The sequence below is a fragment of the Carassius auratus genome, chromosome 32 (genome assembly GCF_003368295.1).
Source record: "Carassius auratus strain Wakin chromosome 32, ASM336829v1, whole genome shotgun sequence".
NCBI lineage: Eukaryota > Metazoa > Chordata > Actinopteri > Cypriniformes > Cyprinidae > Carassius > Carassius auratus.
In genome coordinates, this window is record NC_039274.1 from 24,906,445 (window position 1) to 24,921,608 (window position 15,164).

The window sequence follows — 15,164 nt, forward strand, 5'->3', positions numbered from 1 at the left end:
CAAATATATAATATATTAGAAAATAAAAAGGGAAAATAATATATTACAATATATCATAATATATTTTAAGAAATATATTGGTAAATATATTTTCCTTTCGTAAGTGTTGTTGGTGATCTTTGGACATTTTCTATAATTAAACTTTTTAAGAGCAAGCTAGAATTATGGATAATTAACGCTTGCTGTCTTTCATAGCTGCTTGGTTTCATGAAATTACTTTGCGAAAGACTCAGAAAAGAGATCTAGTAGAAAAGACAGAAAGCAAAGTAGAAATAAAAGGAAACGTAGAAATAGCAGTGCTTTTTATTTGAGGCCTATGGTGAAGGAAAAGATCCCATACTTTCTCTCTCCTAGTTTACGGTGTTCAATTCATTATCTTTGATGCTGTTGTCATCTTCAAGGTTCTTCTCAGGCTCGGGGTGGTGCAGCTCAATCATCAGGAAGTAGATCACTGCCCCAACCACACCACCCATCATCGGCCCGACCACTGGAACCCACCACCAATAATTTCCAGCCCTGAAGACACATGCATGGCACAGATGAGAATAAAGTCAGGACTGGGCAAAATTCTGAATGTAAGTATTCTAAAGAAAATTTTCAGTTAGAATCGAATTAACCACACACAGAGCATGGTAACTCAGAGTTCGAACTGGAACAACAGGAAGAGGAATTTACTGAAATTCAAGACGGTCACACAAGTTTCGTAAAACTTTAATTAGTCTATCACAACAACCAAATGGGCAAGAACAGATCACTTTTTAGTTGTTTTTGCTTGTTTGTTGCTTTAAATATGCATACACACACACAAACACACACGCTACTATTTTAAAGTTTTTTTTAACATCACTCATCCTCACCAAGGTTGCATTTATTTCATTATAAATACAGTAAGAAAGAAATATGTTACATATTATTGCATTTTTTTTAAATATATATTTTTTGTTAATAATTTTCTACACAATTTATTCCTGTGATGGCAAAACTGGGTTTTCAACCGGCATTACTCCAGTCTTCAGTGTTGCATGTCCCTTCAGAAATCAAATGTGGTTGTCACTTTTGATTAATTGAATGCATTATTGCTCAGTAAAAGTTTTATTTACAAAGATTCAGATGCCACTCTTTTTGATATTTTCCATTTCATGCAATGACATTCAGACATGTTTAACTGTTTTAAGTGACCAAATATTGCACAAATTGTCCATGTACTTGAGAATGTATATCTAATGTTTATTAAAAGGGATAGTTCACCCAAAAATGAAAATGTGATGTTTATCTGTTTACCCCAGGGCATCCAAGGTGTAGTTGACTTTGTTTCTTCAGTAGAACACAAGTAAAGATTTTTTTATTCAAACCCTTGTAGTCTATCACTCTTATAAAGTAAGTGGATGGGAATCATGGCTAAATCATAAAAAAAAAAAAAAACAAAAAAAAAAAACATACATTGATGTGTAAAGATACGAAACAATTGGTCCGTGCAAGAACCTGAATAGTATTTATATCATTTTTTACCTCTTTTTTTCACACAATGTCTGAACTGTTAGAACTCTCCTTAGTGTGTCCTGTTGTGCGTTTTCTCAGCCACAGGCACGTGAGGCATCTTCTTCTTCTTCTTCTTGCTAAATGGTGGATCGCAGACTTATAAGTGCATTTCCGCCAGCATTCTCTCAAGTGGACTATTGACATTGAGATTACAGACAGAGTGTCACTGGTCCACTTGAGAGACAGGTGGCATACATTATAAGAGTGATAGACTGCAAGGTTTGACAAAAAAAATCTCAGTTTGTGTTCTACTGAAGAAACAATGTCACCTACATCTTGGATGCCCTGGTAGTAAGCAGAAAATAAAATTTTTGAGTGAACTATCCCTTTAATGGGAAAAAAATATTTCTGTGAAGTAATATTACAACCTCAATTCACATTTGGAACTGAGTAAGTATATGAATTGTATTTTCAATCTAATTCAGGACACACAAGCAGACAGGACAACCATGATTGTTACAAAAAAGAGTGGTTAGGAATGTGCCTTTATATCACAGGTGTATCTTGAGCTGAAGTGTTGTTTAGCTGTCAGACTGGTGGACGATGTAAACAGTGTTGGTGTCTAGCTTTACAGACATGAATACATTTATTGTTATTTGTGATAGTGTGTCACTCTAGTGCTCCCCGTAGCACTCTTTCCCTCCCTCAATCCCTTGATCCTTTTATAGGCTACTGAGAATACAGTGGCTCTCTCTCCTTGAAACTTCTCTACAAACAGGTTGGCAAAGGAAAGTGTAAACAAATGTATTGCCACTGCATGCAGACACTTTGTTGGACTGAACTTAAGTAATCTTCATGTACATGTACACTTCATGTAATCTTCAATCTTCATGTTTATATGTAAATGCTTGTCTGTTGCACTTATAACACCAGAGCCATTTGCCCTTAGGTGACCCCTAATCTGTTTTCAAGTTGGAAGAAAAATTGAGCAGACAGATCAAACATTTCCTTATGTTGGCTACTGATATGTGATTAGCTCTTCCTTGACGTCAAACTGTGTCTGTAGCTGTAAAGTGAAGGCAAAAAAAGTAAAGGGCTGAATAACAAAATATACAATAATATTTGACATCTGAATGACCAACTGACCAATCAGAATGTATAGATGTAATACACCACAGTAATGCAAAACTGGAATATGCCAGCTATGGATCATTAAGTCAAAGGCTACAGTGTTTTGGAGGGTTTTCACTGCTGGCGTGTGATTCTAAACAGTGGTATTGTATTGCATATGTTAGGCAGTTATTTTATTCAACGCTTAATCAGAACTGTGCACAAACTCTGACTATTTTCGCTGTTGAAGAGTAGCAATAAAATCTCTCAAATGTAGATAATTGTGAGAGCTAGAAACAGAGTTTAGTAAAAGACAACTTTTTTTTTTCCTTTAATAAGAATAAAACACATCCTGTCTTTGGTTGTGCCAACCTGAATATTCATGCAAGGAGAATTCAGACTGCTTCACGTAAATTTAAAAAATTGGTCCAATATGCAGGAGATACACAAATTAATTCAAAAATGAATTTGCTCCGTCAGAAGAATGGTGTAAGGCCTTTGCATTTAAGAGTTTCAAAAGGTATGTTAGTTGGTGGTGTGCTTCTGTCTCTCACATGCTGGTTGACACTTTTGACACATAGATACAGGGTAACAGTTCTAGAAGCATTGTCTTATTATACAAACCCTCTGAAAAAACCTTCCTGTTACAGCATAAGCAATAATACAGATAACGGAAGAAGCAGAAAAATCTGAACAAACAATAAAAAAATATATGTTCTGTACCTGAACACATCTAGTCCCCATCCTGCCATAGCAGTGAAGAGACGAGGTCCCAAATCTCTGGCAGGGTTGATGGGATAGCCACAGTTCAGCGCCATGGACACTCCAATAGCCAGGATGCTCAGACCAATAACCAGTGGCTCCATTCCTTTAGGGGCCCCAATATTCTTGTTATCTACAATAGCTAAAATACAAAGGACCAGGGCACCTGTACCAATCACCTGTAAATATATGAAAAATATTCTCTTATGGAAGCTTGTTTTACCTCAGAGTTAGAAATTAAATTGTAAGAGAAATGTCTAAATAATAAAGTCAGATTGAGAAATGTAAAGTTATATTTAGTTAAAATTCTTACTAACTAGCTATTTTCTATTGTTGAGATAGGCTCTCAAATTTGTCCACCAGAGATTTATATGCTTATGATTTATATTTACGGTTTCCTCCTTTTAATTTCCCTCTTAAAACACAACAGTCTATAAGCCAAAGCACGGGGACATCGGATGCAAATTCATTTTTACATGGTGTTTGCATATAAATGTGTCTTAGCAGTTTGTGGACACAACCACCCTAAAATGCTGATAATCTATTCACTTCTCTTTTTTGAATCCCCCAAAAAACCTAAACAGTCTCAATTATTATGCATTTAATTTTTTTCTGAGCAGTATGACATATTGTTCAGGCTGTGCCCATGACCGCTGACAGACTGTCCCGTATTTGCATATTTCCACCCTCAAACTGTTGTACCAAAACCACTGGAAGGCAAGCCTGCAACCTTCATCCAGAAAAAGCATAATAGCTAATGCTAACATTTACGCTTTGGCAGTATGCAGGGAACGAGACCAGAGGCCTTTTTTTTTTTTTTTTAAATGGATGTCAATGGAGGAGAGGCTTCACTATGCTGAATAAACAGCTTTTGTGAGGAAACGATTTAATGAATTGACAGCCTATTGACTAATCTTCAACTTGTTTGCCATTAAACAATATAGTTTTGGATTGAGCAATTTATTTATTAAAAATCTCTGCATTCCTTTTCTGTGTCGTATCTCAGATTTGAAGTAATATGATAAATATGATAAATCAACACCGCTTCAAAGGTATTGCAATTCATGAAAGACAAATAAAAGACTGATGACATACATCTGGCTTTGAATATCAGTAATAACTTTTTAAAATTCTCTGCATTGAATTTAAATCAGTCTAAATGTGAGATCCTACTAAGATTTTTTACATGGAGATTTGGTTCCCTATATTAATTGTAAACCTGCTTTACAACTGTACAAAACCGTGCAAAATTCCCAACTTTGTGTAAATGATCTCTCCTTTTTTTTTTTTTTTTTTTTTACAAATGTTTTAATAACAATTTTGTAAGAAAATCTTTTAATGTCAGATCCAATCCTCCATGTAAATCTAAATGTCTTAAACCTCAATGTATATCATGCCATACCATACAAATATTTTTTTTATAATAAAGTAGGTGTAAATGCAGTTGCTAGGAGATATTCATAGAGTTAATGATAAATGTACCTTTTGTAATATATCAATTGAAGATATTGAACATTTATTTTTCTATTGCCCTTTTCCTATATCATTTTGGGTTGACTTTAAAATAGACATAAAAAAATTTAACAAAACCCTTAATTTAGCTCAGCAGCATTTAAAGAGACATGCACCTAGACGGGTCGCTGTGAACAGAGCTGTTTTTGACATGGTAAAACAGTTTTGTTTTACACAACAAGTGAGGAATTTTAACCAAAGTACGTTACGACCCCAAATAAATCATATCAACTTTAACAGTGGAGTGTTGTTTAATTTTATTGCATAATCACTAGTGAGATTGTGATATTTAAAAATATGAATTACTCACCTGATCAATCAATCCATTTAACAATGAAAGATCTTCACGTGGATATGAGGCAAAGATACCTGCTGTGGCATTTTCACCAATTACAATCCGTTTTCCGTCAGCAAAATTTGCGAAGGCACCTATGGATTTTTTTTTTTAGGTATTTTATGCAGAAAACATTGAAATGAGTTGCTTCAAAGGACAGAATATTAGTTATACAGGTGCATCTCAATAGATTAGAATGTCGTGGAAAAGTTAATTTATTTCACTAATTCAACTCAAATTGTGGATTGTGAAATTCAGTGCACACAGACTGAAGTAGTTTAAGTCTTTGGTTCTTTTAATTGTGATGACTTTGCTCACATTCAACAAAAGTCCACCAAACCCAACAAATTAGAATACTTCATAAGACCAATAAATAAAAATTCTGAATTGTTGGCCTTCTGGAAAGTACGTTCATTTACTGTACATGTACTCAATACCTGGTAGGGGCTTCTTTTCTTTAATTACTACCTCAGTTCAGCGTGGCATGGAGGTGATCAGTTTGTGGCACTGCTGAGGTGGTATGGAAGCCCAGGTTTCTTTGACAGTGGCCTTCAGTTCATCTGCATTTTTTGGTCTCTTGTTTCTCATTTTCCTTTTGACAATACGGGTTCAGGTCTGGTGAGTTTGCTGACCAGTCAAGCACACCAACACAATGGGCATTTAACCAACTTTTGGTTCTTTTGGCAGTGTGGGCAGATGCAAGATCCTAATGGAAATTGAAATCAGCATCTTCAAAAAGCTGGTCAGCAGAAGAAAGCATGAAGTGCTCCAAAATGTATTGGTAAACGTGTGCAGTGACTCAAAAAACACAATGGACCAACACCAGCAGATGACATTGCACCCCAAATCATCACAGACTGTAGAAACTTTACTCTGGACTTCAAGCAACTTGTGCTGTGAGCTTCTCCACCCTTCCTCCAGACTCTAGGATCTTGATTTCCAAATGAAATACAAAACTTGCTCCCATCTGAAAACTTTGAACCACTGGGAAACAGTCCAGTTCTTCTTCTCCTTAGCCCAGGTAAGACGCCTCTGATATTGTCTGTGGTTCAGGAGTGGCTTAACTAGAGGAATACAACAACTGTAGCCAAATTCATTGACACATCTGTATGCCTTGACCCCAGCCTCAGTCCATTCCTTGTGAAGTTCACTCAAATTCTTCAATCGATTTTTCATGACAATCCTCATAAGGCTGCGGTTCTCTCGGTTTGTTGTGCATCTTCTTCTTCCACACTTTTTCCTTCCACTCAACTTTCTGTTAACATGCTTGGATACAGCAATCTGTGAACAGCCAGCTTCTTTGGCAATGAATGTTTGTGGCTTGCCCTCCTGGTGAAAGGGGTTTCAATGATTGTCTTCGGGACAACTGTCAGATCAGTGGACTTCCCCATGATTGTGTAGCCTGAACCAAACTGAGAGACCATTTTGAAGGCTCAGGAAATCTTTGCAGGCGTTTTGAGTTAATTAGCTGATTGGCATGTCACCATATTCTAATTTGTTGAGATGTGAATTGGTGGGTTTTTGTTAAATGTGAGCCATCTTCACAATTAAAAAACCAAAACCAAAGTGCATTTGTGCATTTAATTTATTTAATACAAGAGTTTAACAATTAAGTTGAATTACTGAAATGCATATACTTTTCCACAACATTCTAATTAATTGAAATGCAACTGTACTTCAACATCCTAACAGCTTTTCAGCTAAAAAAAAAAAAAAAAAAAAATTACAATTAGATGGAGTTGTGCGTCTCTATATATTGTGTGCATGCCTAATGTCATGCCTAAAATCACAAAAAAAAAAAGTTAATATGTTAACCACACAGGTTGCACTGAAAAAAATGATATCACATTAGAAAGCAAAACTGAACCAATGTCATGAAATGTGAGGTACATGCGTCAACTTGGAGTTGTGAATGACAGTAAAAATAAATGTGTCATCAGTTTCTGAGTTTTTCACCAAATTATTAATGAGAATGAGCTCATTCAATCCAATCACTGTGGCCAGTGCTTTTAAGAAGTCTGCCTTAGGTGTAAGATGAGCCAATAACATGAAGCCAAAAAATAGAAGTGAAGTGAAAACTTACCATAGTACAGACAGAAGACAGCACAAGACCCCAGAAAGGCACCTAGAAATTGGGCTACGACATAGACAGGAAATTTCTTTAATGGGAGTTTCCCCAAGACAACCATAGCCAGAGAAACAGCTGGGTTTACATGTCCACCTGCAATAAGATGCAAGAGTTGAGAGACTGCAAACTTTTGATTACAGCAAAGTGTCTGTATTGGTTTTAGTGGTCCATTTGTGTATGATGATTTTGTATTGACTGAGGTTTGCATAAAAGCATGCTGAGGTTTTTTTGTAGTACAGATCATCTACTGGAATCAAAAGAGCACACTGTGTCATTCATCTCACAGTTATGATGTGCTTTCTCTAATTGCTATATAAGTACACTCTCACTTTCCCTCTCTTAATCCAGAGTGTTCCTCATAAACACTGGCTACAAAAACTAGTTGAGGTAATCAATGGGAATTGGGTCTGACATAATCTGGCTAAGTCCTCAGACATCACTGCATGGCTTAGGAGTATCTCGGCAAGCATTCAGGCCTGCAGAACTATCTCTGACCCCGCTACACACTCCTCTTCAGAATGGAAAACACTGGCCTTTAACACAATGACAAGAATGGTTTATAAACATTTCTTGCACACTTTGCTGATGTAAGATCTTGATGTCTAAAAATATTTCTCATTTAAATGAGGAAAAGATGGAAGCAAATGTCTTTGGACCCTCTGTGGGTAAAGGAAAACCAAATTTTAAATGTGTTCATGTTTTTTCCATCTTAAACGTCTGCCAAAAGTTGAATTGTTTTTATCTTTTAAAGATTTTGAGAGAGTCATACATGCTGTTGTTTTATCACGTTTGGACTATTGTAACTTGTATATTGAACTACCCCAATCCTCCATGTCACTGCTTCAAATGGTTTAGCCAGATTTTTAACAGGGGTTTGTAAATGAGAACACATTAGTCCAAATTTTAATGTCTCTTAATTGGATGCCAGTGCGTTATAGAGTTGAATTTAAAATGTAGCTGTTTGTTTTTAAGTCCTTAAATGTTCTGGCACCTTCTTATTTGTCAAATCTTGTAAATGTAAACAGGTCTGCCAGATGTTTGCGATCCTCAGACAGTATTACTCTGTCATGTCCAAGATCAAGATTGAAGTTGAAAGTTGACCGTGCATTTGCAGTGGCCGGTCCTAGGCTATTGAACAGTTTTCCCTTATGTGTGAGATCTGGATCTTCTGTATATGATTTTAAATCTAAGTTACAGTATTATCTTTCTACTCTTGCATTTAATTCATTATAATTCTTGGTCTCATTTTAACTAATGTTTAGTGTATTTTTTATTTTTTTTTATTATTATTCTTATTTATTTTACCTTTATTCTTTTGTGCATCACAGTGGCCAACTCTTGTTGTGTTCATTTGTGTTTTATAAGTAAATAAATGAAAGAAAAAAAATGGAAGAAAAAAAAAACTACGGAAGTCAACGGCTACCATCAACTGTTTGGTTATTGAAAATATATTCTTTTGTGTTCAATTTTTGGTAAACTACCCCTTTGATAATGACAGACCAGTGCTAATACCTGACTTCCACCTGGGACGCATGCTTCAGAAAAGCTTATAAGTTCAATACTGTAGTCATCATCACAGCATGTAAGATTATCACAGTCATGTGGGCTGCTGGGCTAACCAACTTATTCATGCACAAATGCACCCTTTAGATGACTTTTACTGCAGAACTCTATATTTAACATCAAATACATACATTTATATATGGCTCTGTCTCCCCTTGTGACACAGTGAGAGGAAGGAACTGCTGGCAGCATATGATGAGGAAACACTATTTGCCTGCACACATATTCATAGACTGAGACGTAATATGTACGCGTATTACATCACTTTTTTTTTTGCAAATTTGCAGTTTCGTAGTTTACATGGAGATGATAACGGTACAGTCATGTGTCCCACTGTGTTAATGCAAGCCAACTTCAATGGTAAGCTTTTAAAGAAATTCCAAGAATCATCTGCACTATTATAAGACATTATAATAAAAGCTTCACCTCAACATAATCCTTAAGGAATTGTCTTAATGAAGGCCAGACATACATGCCCAATCTGGTTTATCAAACTCAACACACGCCTCCACCTGACACCAAGCCTTATGCAAGATTTAAGAGCATGTAATTGACCTCTCATTTCCTCCTCCCCCTGTCCATCTCTGCAGTGTATTATTGAATGAGCACATCAAATACAGTAAGCACAAGACTTCCACTCTCTATTATGTTGCTCATTAATCCTATCATTTATACGAAAGCATAAGTCTGTTAAGCACTGAAGCAAATCCACCTTTCACTCTCTCTCGTTAGGGTCAAAGGTCAAGAAGGAATACTCTGTATGTGGTATGTTTGATCCAGCTTTCTAAGGCTTATTACTGCATGAAAGGCTTTTCCTACCTCATTAGACATTTTACTCCTGTGGCCAAATTTCTTGAGAGAATAAATGCACATAAACTGCAATAAACTGGGCTGTTTGTGTAATTTTTATTAGATCATGGATATTGTAATGTTACATATGGCAAGTAGATGACTTGTGTGTAGATTGAACATTGCATGTTTTGTTGATCATGATCAATGATCACAAGCAACAGTGAAAACAGCCCTGATGGATAGCTAAATATAACCTTTGAAATGGGAACATCCTTTGAACTCAGCTGTCCCAGGCTAATGCCTTTTCTTTATTGAATGTATTTTCATGCATTCATCATTTAAAAGTTCAATTTAAATTGTTGTGCATTATTTTTTATAGCAGAATATAGGTAAGTGCACTCAAAAAAATTGCTTGTTGGTTTAACTTAATAAAATGATGACACACATTTCCATGCATTTAAACTGATTTATTGGAATTTAAATTCAGTTAAATGTACTGATGAGTAAAATTCATGCTAATTTAATGAGATCACACCAATTTCATTTGACATATTCAGTGAATGTTTCCTGAACATAATTCACTCTTTTTGATCAGACCAGTGTTGTTGCTGTTCAAAAATGGTGCCTTCATGCAGAGTTGCGTTAGTTTACTGCATTATTATGAAAATGGAAAGGCCTGTTTAAAAGAGTGTTGGTTTGGTTACCATTGTGGTGAAGAGTAGAGCTTGTGCTTAGGTTGTCAATAGCTGTTATACATGCACGTAAATGTTCTGTGATCATTTGATCGTGAAGGGTAGAACTGCTGACAATAGAGACAATATTTAAATCACATGATCACTGAATTCTTTCATTTTTTCTTTTAATTCTCCTATTTATTCTTATGAGAATGTAAGAGCCAACATAATACTTGTTCACATGCAAAGTAAAATTTTTGTAGCATGCAAGTAATGATTGATTAAAAATGTTCTCATGACATTAGCACAGTTACAGCTCATGTAGCCTAAACACAAAGACTATTTCACCATAATGGTAACCTCAAAAATCAACATTAACATAAACTCTTTTAAATGTCAAAAATAACTGAACAACAAACTTTAATATGTCTTTCCCTTTACCATAAACACATTAAACTGCACTTAATTTCAACATTTATTCCCCTGGTCTATCCCTATGTAAAACATGCTGGGAACTAGAAATCTACTGCTCAGTTTCAGTCAATGCAACGTAAGTGATGTAGGCCCAACTTAACTTCAGTGGTTTAAGTTAACATTTTACAATTGTAATTTCCTTTAATATAATTAAATTGAGTGCGAATGACAACTGAATAAAAAACTAAAGATTTATGATGTTTTAGCTCATTTTAAGAAAACTGAGCACACAACTAAAAAAAAATTTCTTAGTGTGACAATCAGGTACATTTTAGGTTTATGTGATATATGTACATGTTACATATACATAAGTGTTTTCTAGACTTCTCTATTTGCCAGTGTGACCAGTTACCTGACACTCCTCCCGCCATATACACGGCCAGCATCACCCCTAGAGTAAAGCCAAAGTGGATGGTGAGATTTTCTCCTTGTTTTTCTCTGCTGAGAATAGTCTGGGCCACTGAACCACAACCAAAGAGCTGCAAACAGGAAATGGGCAGAGAGAAGACAATTTAGGTAGACAATTAGTAGGGGAAAAAAGCTACTGCCATACAGATAAGAAAAGCACTCTTGTTGTGGAGCACTTATTCAAAACTAATTAGTAGGACAGTTTGTTCAAAAACTCAGCCCATTATGGTCAGGGCGGCAACCCAAAGCAATCAAATCTGTCATGCTGAATCAGAATCTTATCATGCAATTAACACCAGTAGAATACAAAAGCATAATTGTATTTCATGTTTTACTATCTAAATTAAATAATTGAAGTCAAAGATTGCGATATTACTCAAATCTTCAGGTACTACATTTTTAAAGTAAAATGTACTTTTCTTCACTCTATATTGGATAAGTTGTCAAACCTGACATTAAAACAATTATGAAACACAAAACAATTCACTAAACTGCAAAATATACAATACAAAGTACAATACAAACATTAAAAAATGAATGTATAACATTTATCAATCATGTGACAGCATGTGATGTTCATGAAAAAAATAAAAATAAACACATTCTTAAGGACAGGACGATTTCTTTATTTTATAGTTAACCCTAGCCTGAACGTGTGTCAGTGTGGTTTTATTGTGTTCGCTGGTTTACACAAGAGCTATAGCAAAAAATATCATTATTGGAATAGTATTTTGGAGAACATACTTGCCAAAAAAAAAAAAAAACTGTTTTGAATCAGGTGCTTAAAACTAAGATAAAAAAAAAAAACCCTTCCAGAGAAATGGAGCGTTAACCTAATTAAACTAAAACTTTGTAGTTACTGAAATAAAACCCTTCACTACATATAGCCATATGCAATTAAATAGCCATTAGAACTGTTCAATAAAACGCATAAATAAGAGACACTTTTTACATCACTAGAAGCAGTGGTTTTCAAACCTTTCCTGGAGGCACCCCAGCACTGCACATTTTGTATGTCTCCCTATCAGACACACCCAGTTCAGTTCTTGCAGTCTCTACTATCAGGTGTTAGATGGGAGACATACAAAAGGTGCAGGGCAGGGGGGACTCCAGGACAGGTTTGGGAAGCACTGGGCTAAATCATTATGTGGTCTCATAAAGCTATTATTACAATATGTGGTCACGCGTTTATAAAATGTTTAAGAGCCTCCTTAAAATGAAAGAATATCAACCTCAACACCAAACATGTGATAAGAATTAAATAAGTTGACAGACTGATTCATTATTAAAACAAAAATTTGTCACAAAACAGTCCAGTAAACTTGCAATATCCATCATAACTCTAATGCATTTACAATAATAACATTGTTAATCTCAGTTTACTTGGTCCTGAAGTCCCGACAGCCAAAAGACTTACTATCAATACGAATGTCCCCAGTAATTCCGCCAGAAACTCTCTGACGATGTCCCGCCTCACGCTGCATCTCTCCCTCAAATTTCTAATGTTTTCGAGCTCCATACTTTCCCCGACAGCTGAGACGAGATGTGATGATGTCCGGACAGATAGTTGAAGGGCTGATCTCGCTGGAGTTTAAGTGTTTTAGGCTTTAACCTTCCCCGCCCCTCCTGCTACTCAGATGTCATTAAACACTGACATGACAGGTTGGTGCTTCCTCTTTGCTCACACTTCATCCATCCTCTTCATGCTGAGAAAAACAGTCAGAGCAACTATAGAAAATATCATTACGTAGCCCATGTTTGCAAAATGTAACACTATAGAAGCTATGTTTGAAATATTAGACTTTGTTAAAATCACCTAATCTTTTTTTTTTTCGTATTTTAATTAGTATTACATTTATTAACAGAAGAGTTGTTGCAGTAAGTTGATTACATTTTTACATTTCTACAATATAACGCAAAAAAGATCTAGCTAATCTAAAATACAATATGCAAAATGTTATTCATTAAAAAACTATTCACTTTATTAATTAATTTTGCGGTTTGTGGAGCTTTCAAAAAAGATAAAAGGTGAAGAAAATGCAAAATATTACTTTTCATTTTAATAGCTTCTATACTTTCTCAGAATATATAATCTTTACTTGTGAGGTTTCTTGCGTTCTGTAAGTTTCTAGACCGCGTTTTTTTTTTTAAATGAAATTATAAAAATATATTTTTTTTAAATTGGCCTCCATATACAATACCCAGTAGACCTACACAATGAACAATACACAGTAGATACGCACACAACACGTTGGCTGAACTCGTGCAAAACAACAACAACAATTAAATACAAGGTCTTGGTTTATTTATTCTCTAAATACAACCTATTTTATATGTTTAGTTTAAATGTTTGCTAATCAATGGAATTTAATTTAAAATGTTTTTTTTTTTTTCAGATGTCCAAATTTCCAGTTCTCGTTCGAAGAGGCACAATTGCAGCAGAACTTAAACTTGTAATACGTATATTTGTCCACTTGGCAGAGCTATTTGACTAATTATATAACAGTTTCCCAAAGATGGCCAGAGTTTGACGGTGGTGTCCCGTGACTGTCGGTACAGACTGGAAATAAGAAGCGATGGGATGGTAGCGGTATGTTTTGTTTGCATTAATCACTGTCACTTGTTCTGTGGTGTCTTCTTTGATGTGAGGCAGACACTGTCAGTGCTGTGAAATGAGGGGGATGTGCTGATGGAGAAAAAGCACCCCAGTGGGTTCTAACAAATTATAACACCCCATCCCCTTCATCATCTTAACAACCCCTCAGCCCTAGCATGGCACACTTGATATCTGCTATCACGCAGCCTACCCATTAAAATGTTTTATAGTAGGCCTAAGTAGCCAATTTAAGTGTGCATGACATAAAACTTTTTGGACTGCAAGTCTTGCCTTTGCATGTCATCATACAGAGCACCTAAATGTGTTCAAGTTCATTTAGACAGTTCACTAAAGTCAGTTAGAGTTTTTAATTTAATTTTTAATTTACCAAATGAATTATTTAATATTCATTCATTCAGACAGACAGACAGAGAGAGAAACATGTTTATTTTTTTAATAGCAGGATAGTGTGAACAACAACATATTTTATCACAGGACTGAGAGGTTAACATTATGATGGTTGCATAAAAAAATAATGCTTAGGATTTTACTTACATTTGTAATGTTTCAAACTACATGCAAGTTATGGTAAACGTTTCAAACGCTCCTCGGTGGAAGTGTAAAGGCGATTATTGGCTTTATTTATCGGCGACATAATCTTAGATGTTTTTGTCTTAGATGCTTCCTTATCCATCAGTTACAAAGTAGAAGTGTGAATGTCTTTGTTGGGTAATCCTTTAAACCACAACCTCTTTGAGAGTGTCAAGAGCCCTTTTAGATGGTCTATAATGTTTATTGGATATTCTGAGGTAAATGCGATCTGAGTCCCGGCGCTGCAGGAGGCTCGACGAGGAAATAACCTGTGATTGCTTGATGTAGATAGTCGAATAACATGCTGACAGATATGTTACAGGAGAATCCGTGAGAATGAAAGGGCCAAACGGGCTGTGCCAAAGAAAACTTTAACGTTTACGTGACAGTTTGAGCACCCCAATGGTGAGAAACCGTAGCTTACCTTTATTTATTTTTTAAATACTACAGTCTGCTTTTATTGTTGATTTCAGACAGCAAACATTCTGTCTGGAAAATTTTATTCTTTTATTATTGTATTATTTATATTTTATTACAATTTTAGATCACCAGACTGATGTTTTATAGCATACCTACCGATTAGACAAAAAAAAAATCGTGATTTGTTAAAAACTGGTTAACATCTTTAAACTTTTGCGTGTGAAACACTTGTAAGGTGTCTTTCATAAGGTCATTAAATTTATCACATTACTTTTAAAACCAGATCTTCACCTTAAAACGATTCACATTGTTACTGCTAAA

At 35.3% G+C, this 15,164-nt stretch overlaps 1 protein-coding gene across 1 annotated transcript; it reads right to left on the reverse strand.

Annotated features, from left to right (window-relative positions):
- Nucleotides 1-100: 100 nt before the first annotated feature.
- LOC113052513 (aquaporin-9-like) lies at nt 101-12,755 on the reverse strand. Its single transcript, XM_026216924.1, has 6 exons — nt 12,654-12,755; nt 11,181-11,307; nt 7,281-7,418; nt 5,174-5,292; nt 3,313-3,530; nt 101-516 (listed from the first exon to the last, which is right to left on the reverse strand). The coding sequence occupies exons 1-6, from the start codon at nt 12,753-12,755 to the stop codon at nt 351-353; spliced, it is 870 nt and encodes a 289-aa protein (XP_026072709.1). The 3' UTR covers nt 101-350.
- Between the last annotated feature and the right edge of the window lie 2,409 nt (nt 12,756-15,164).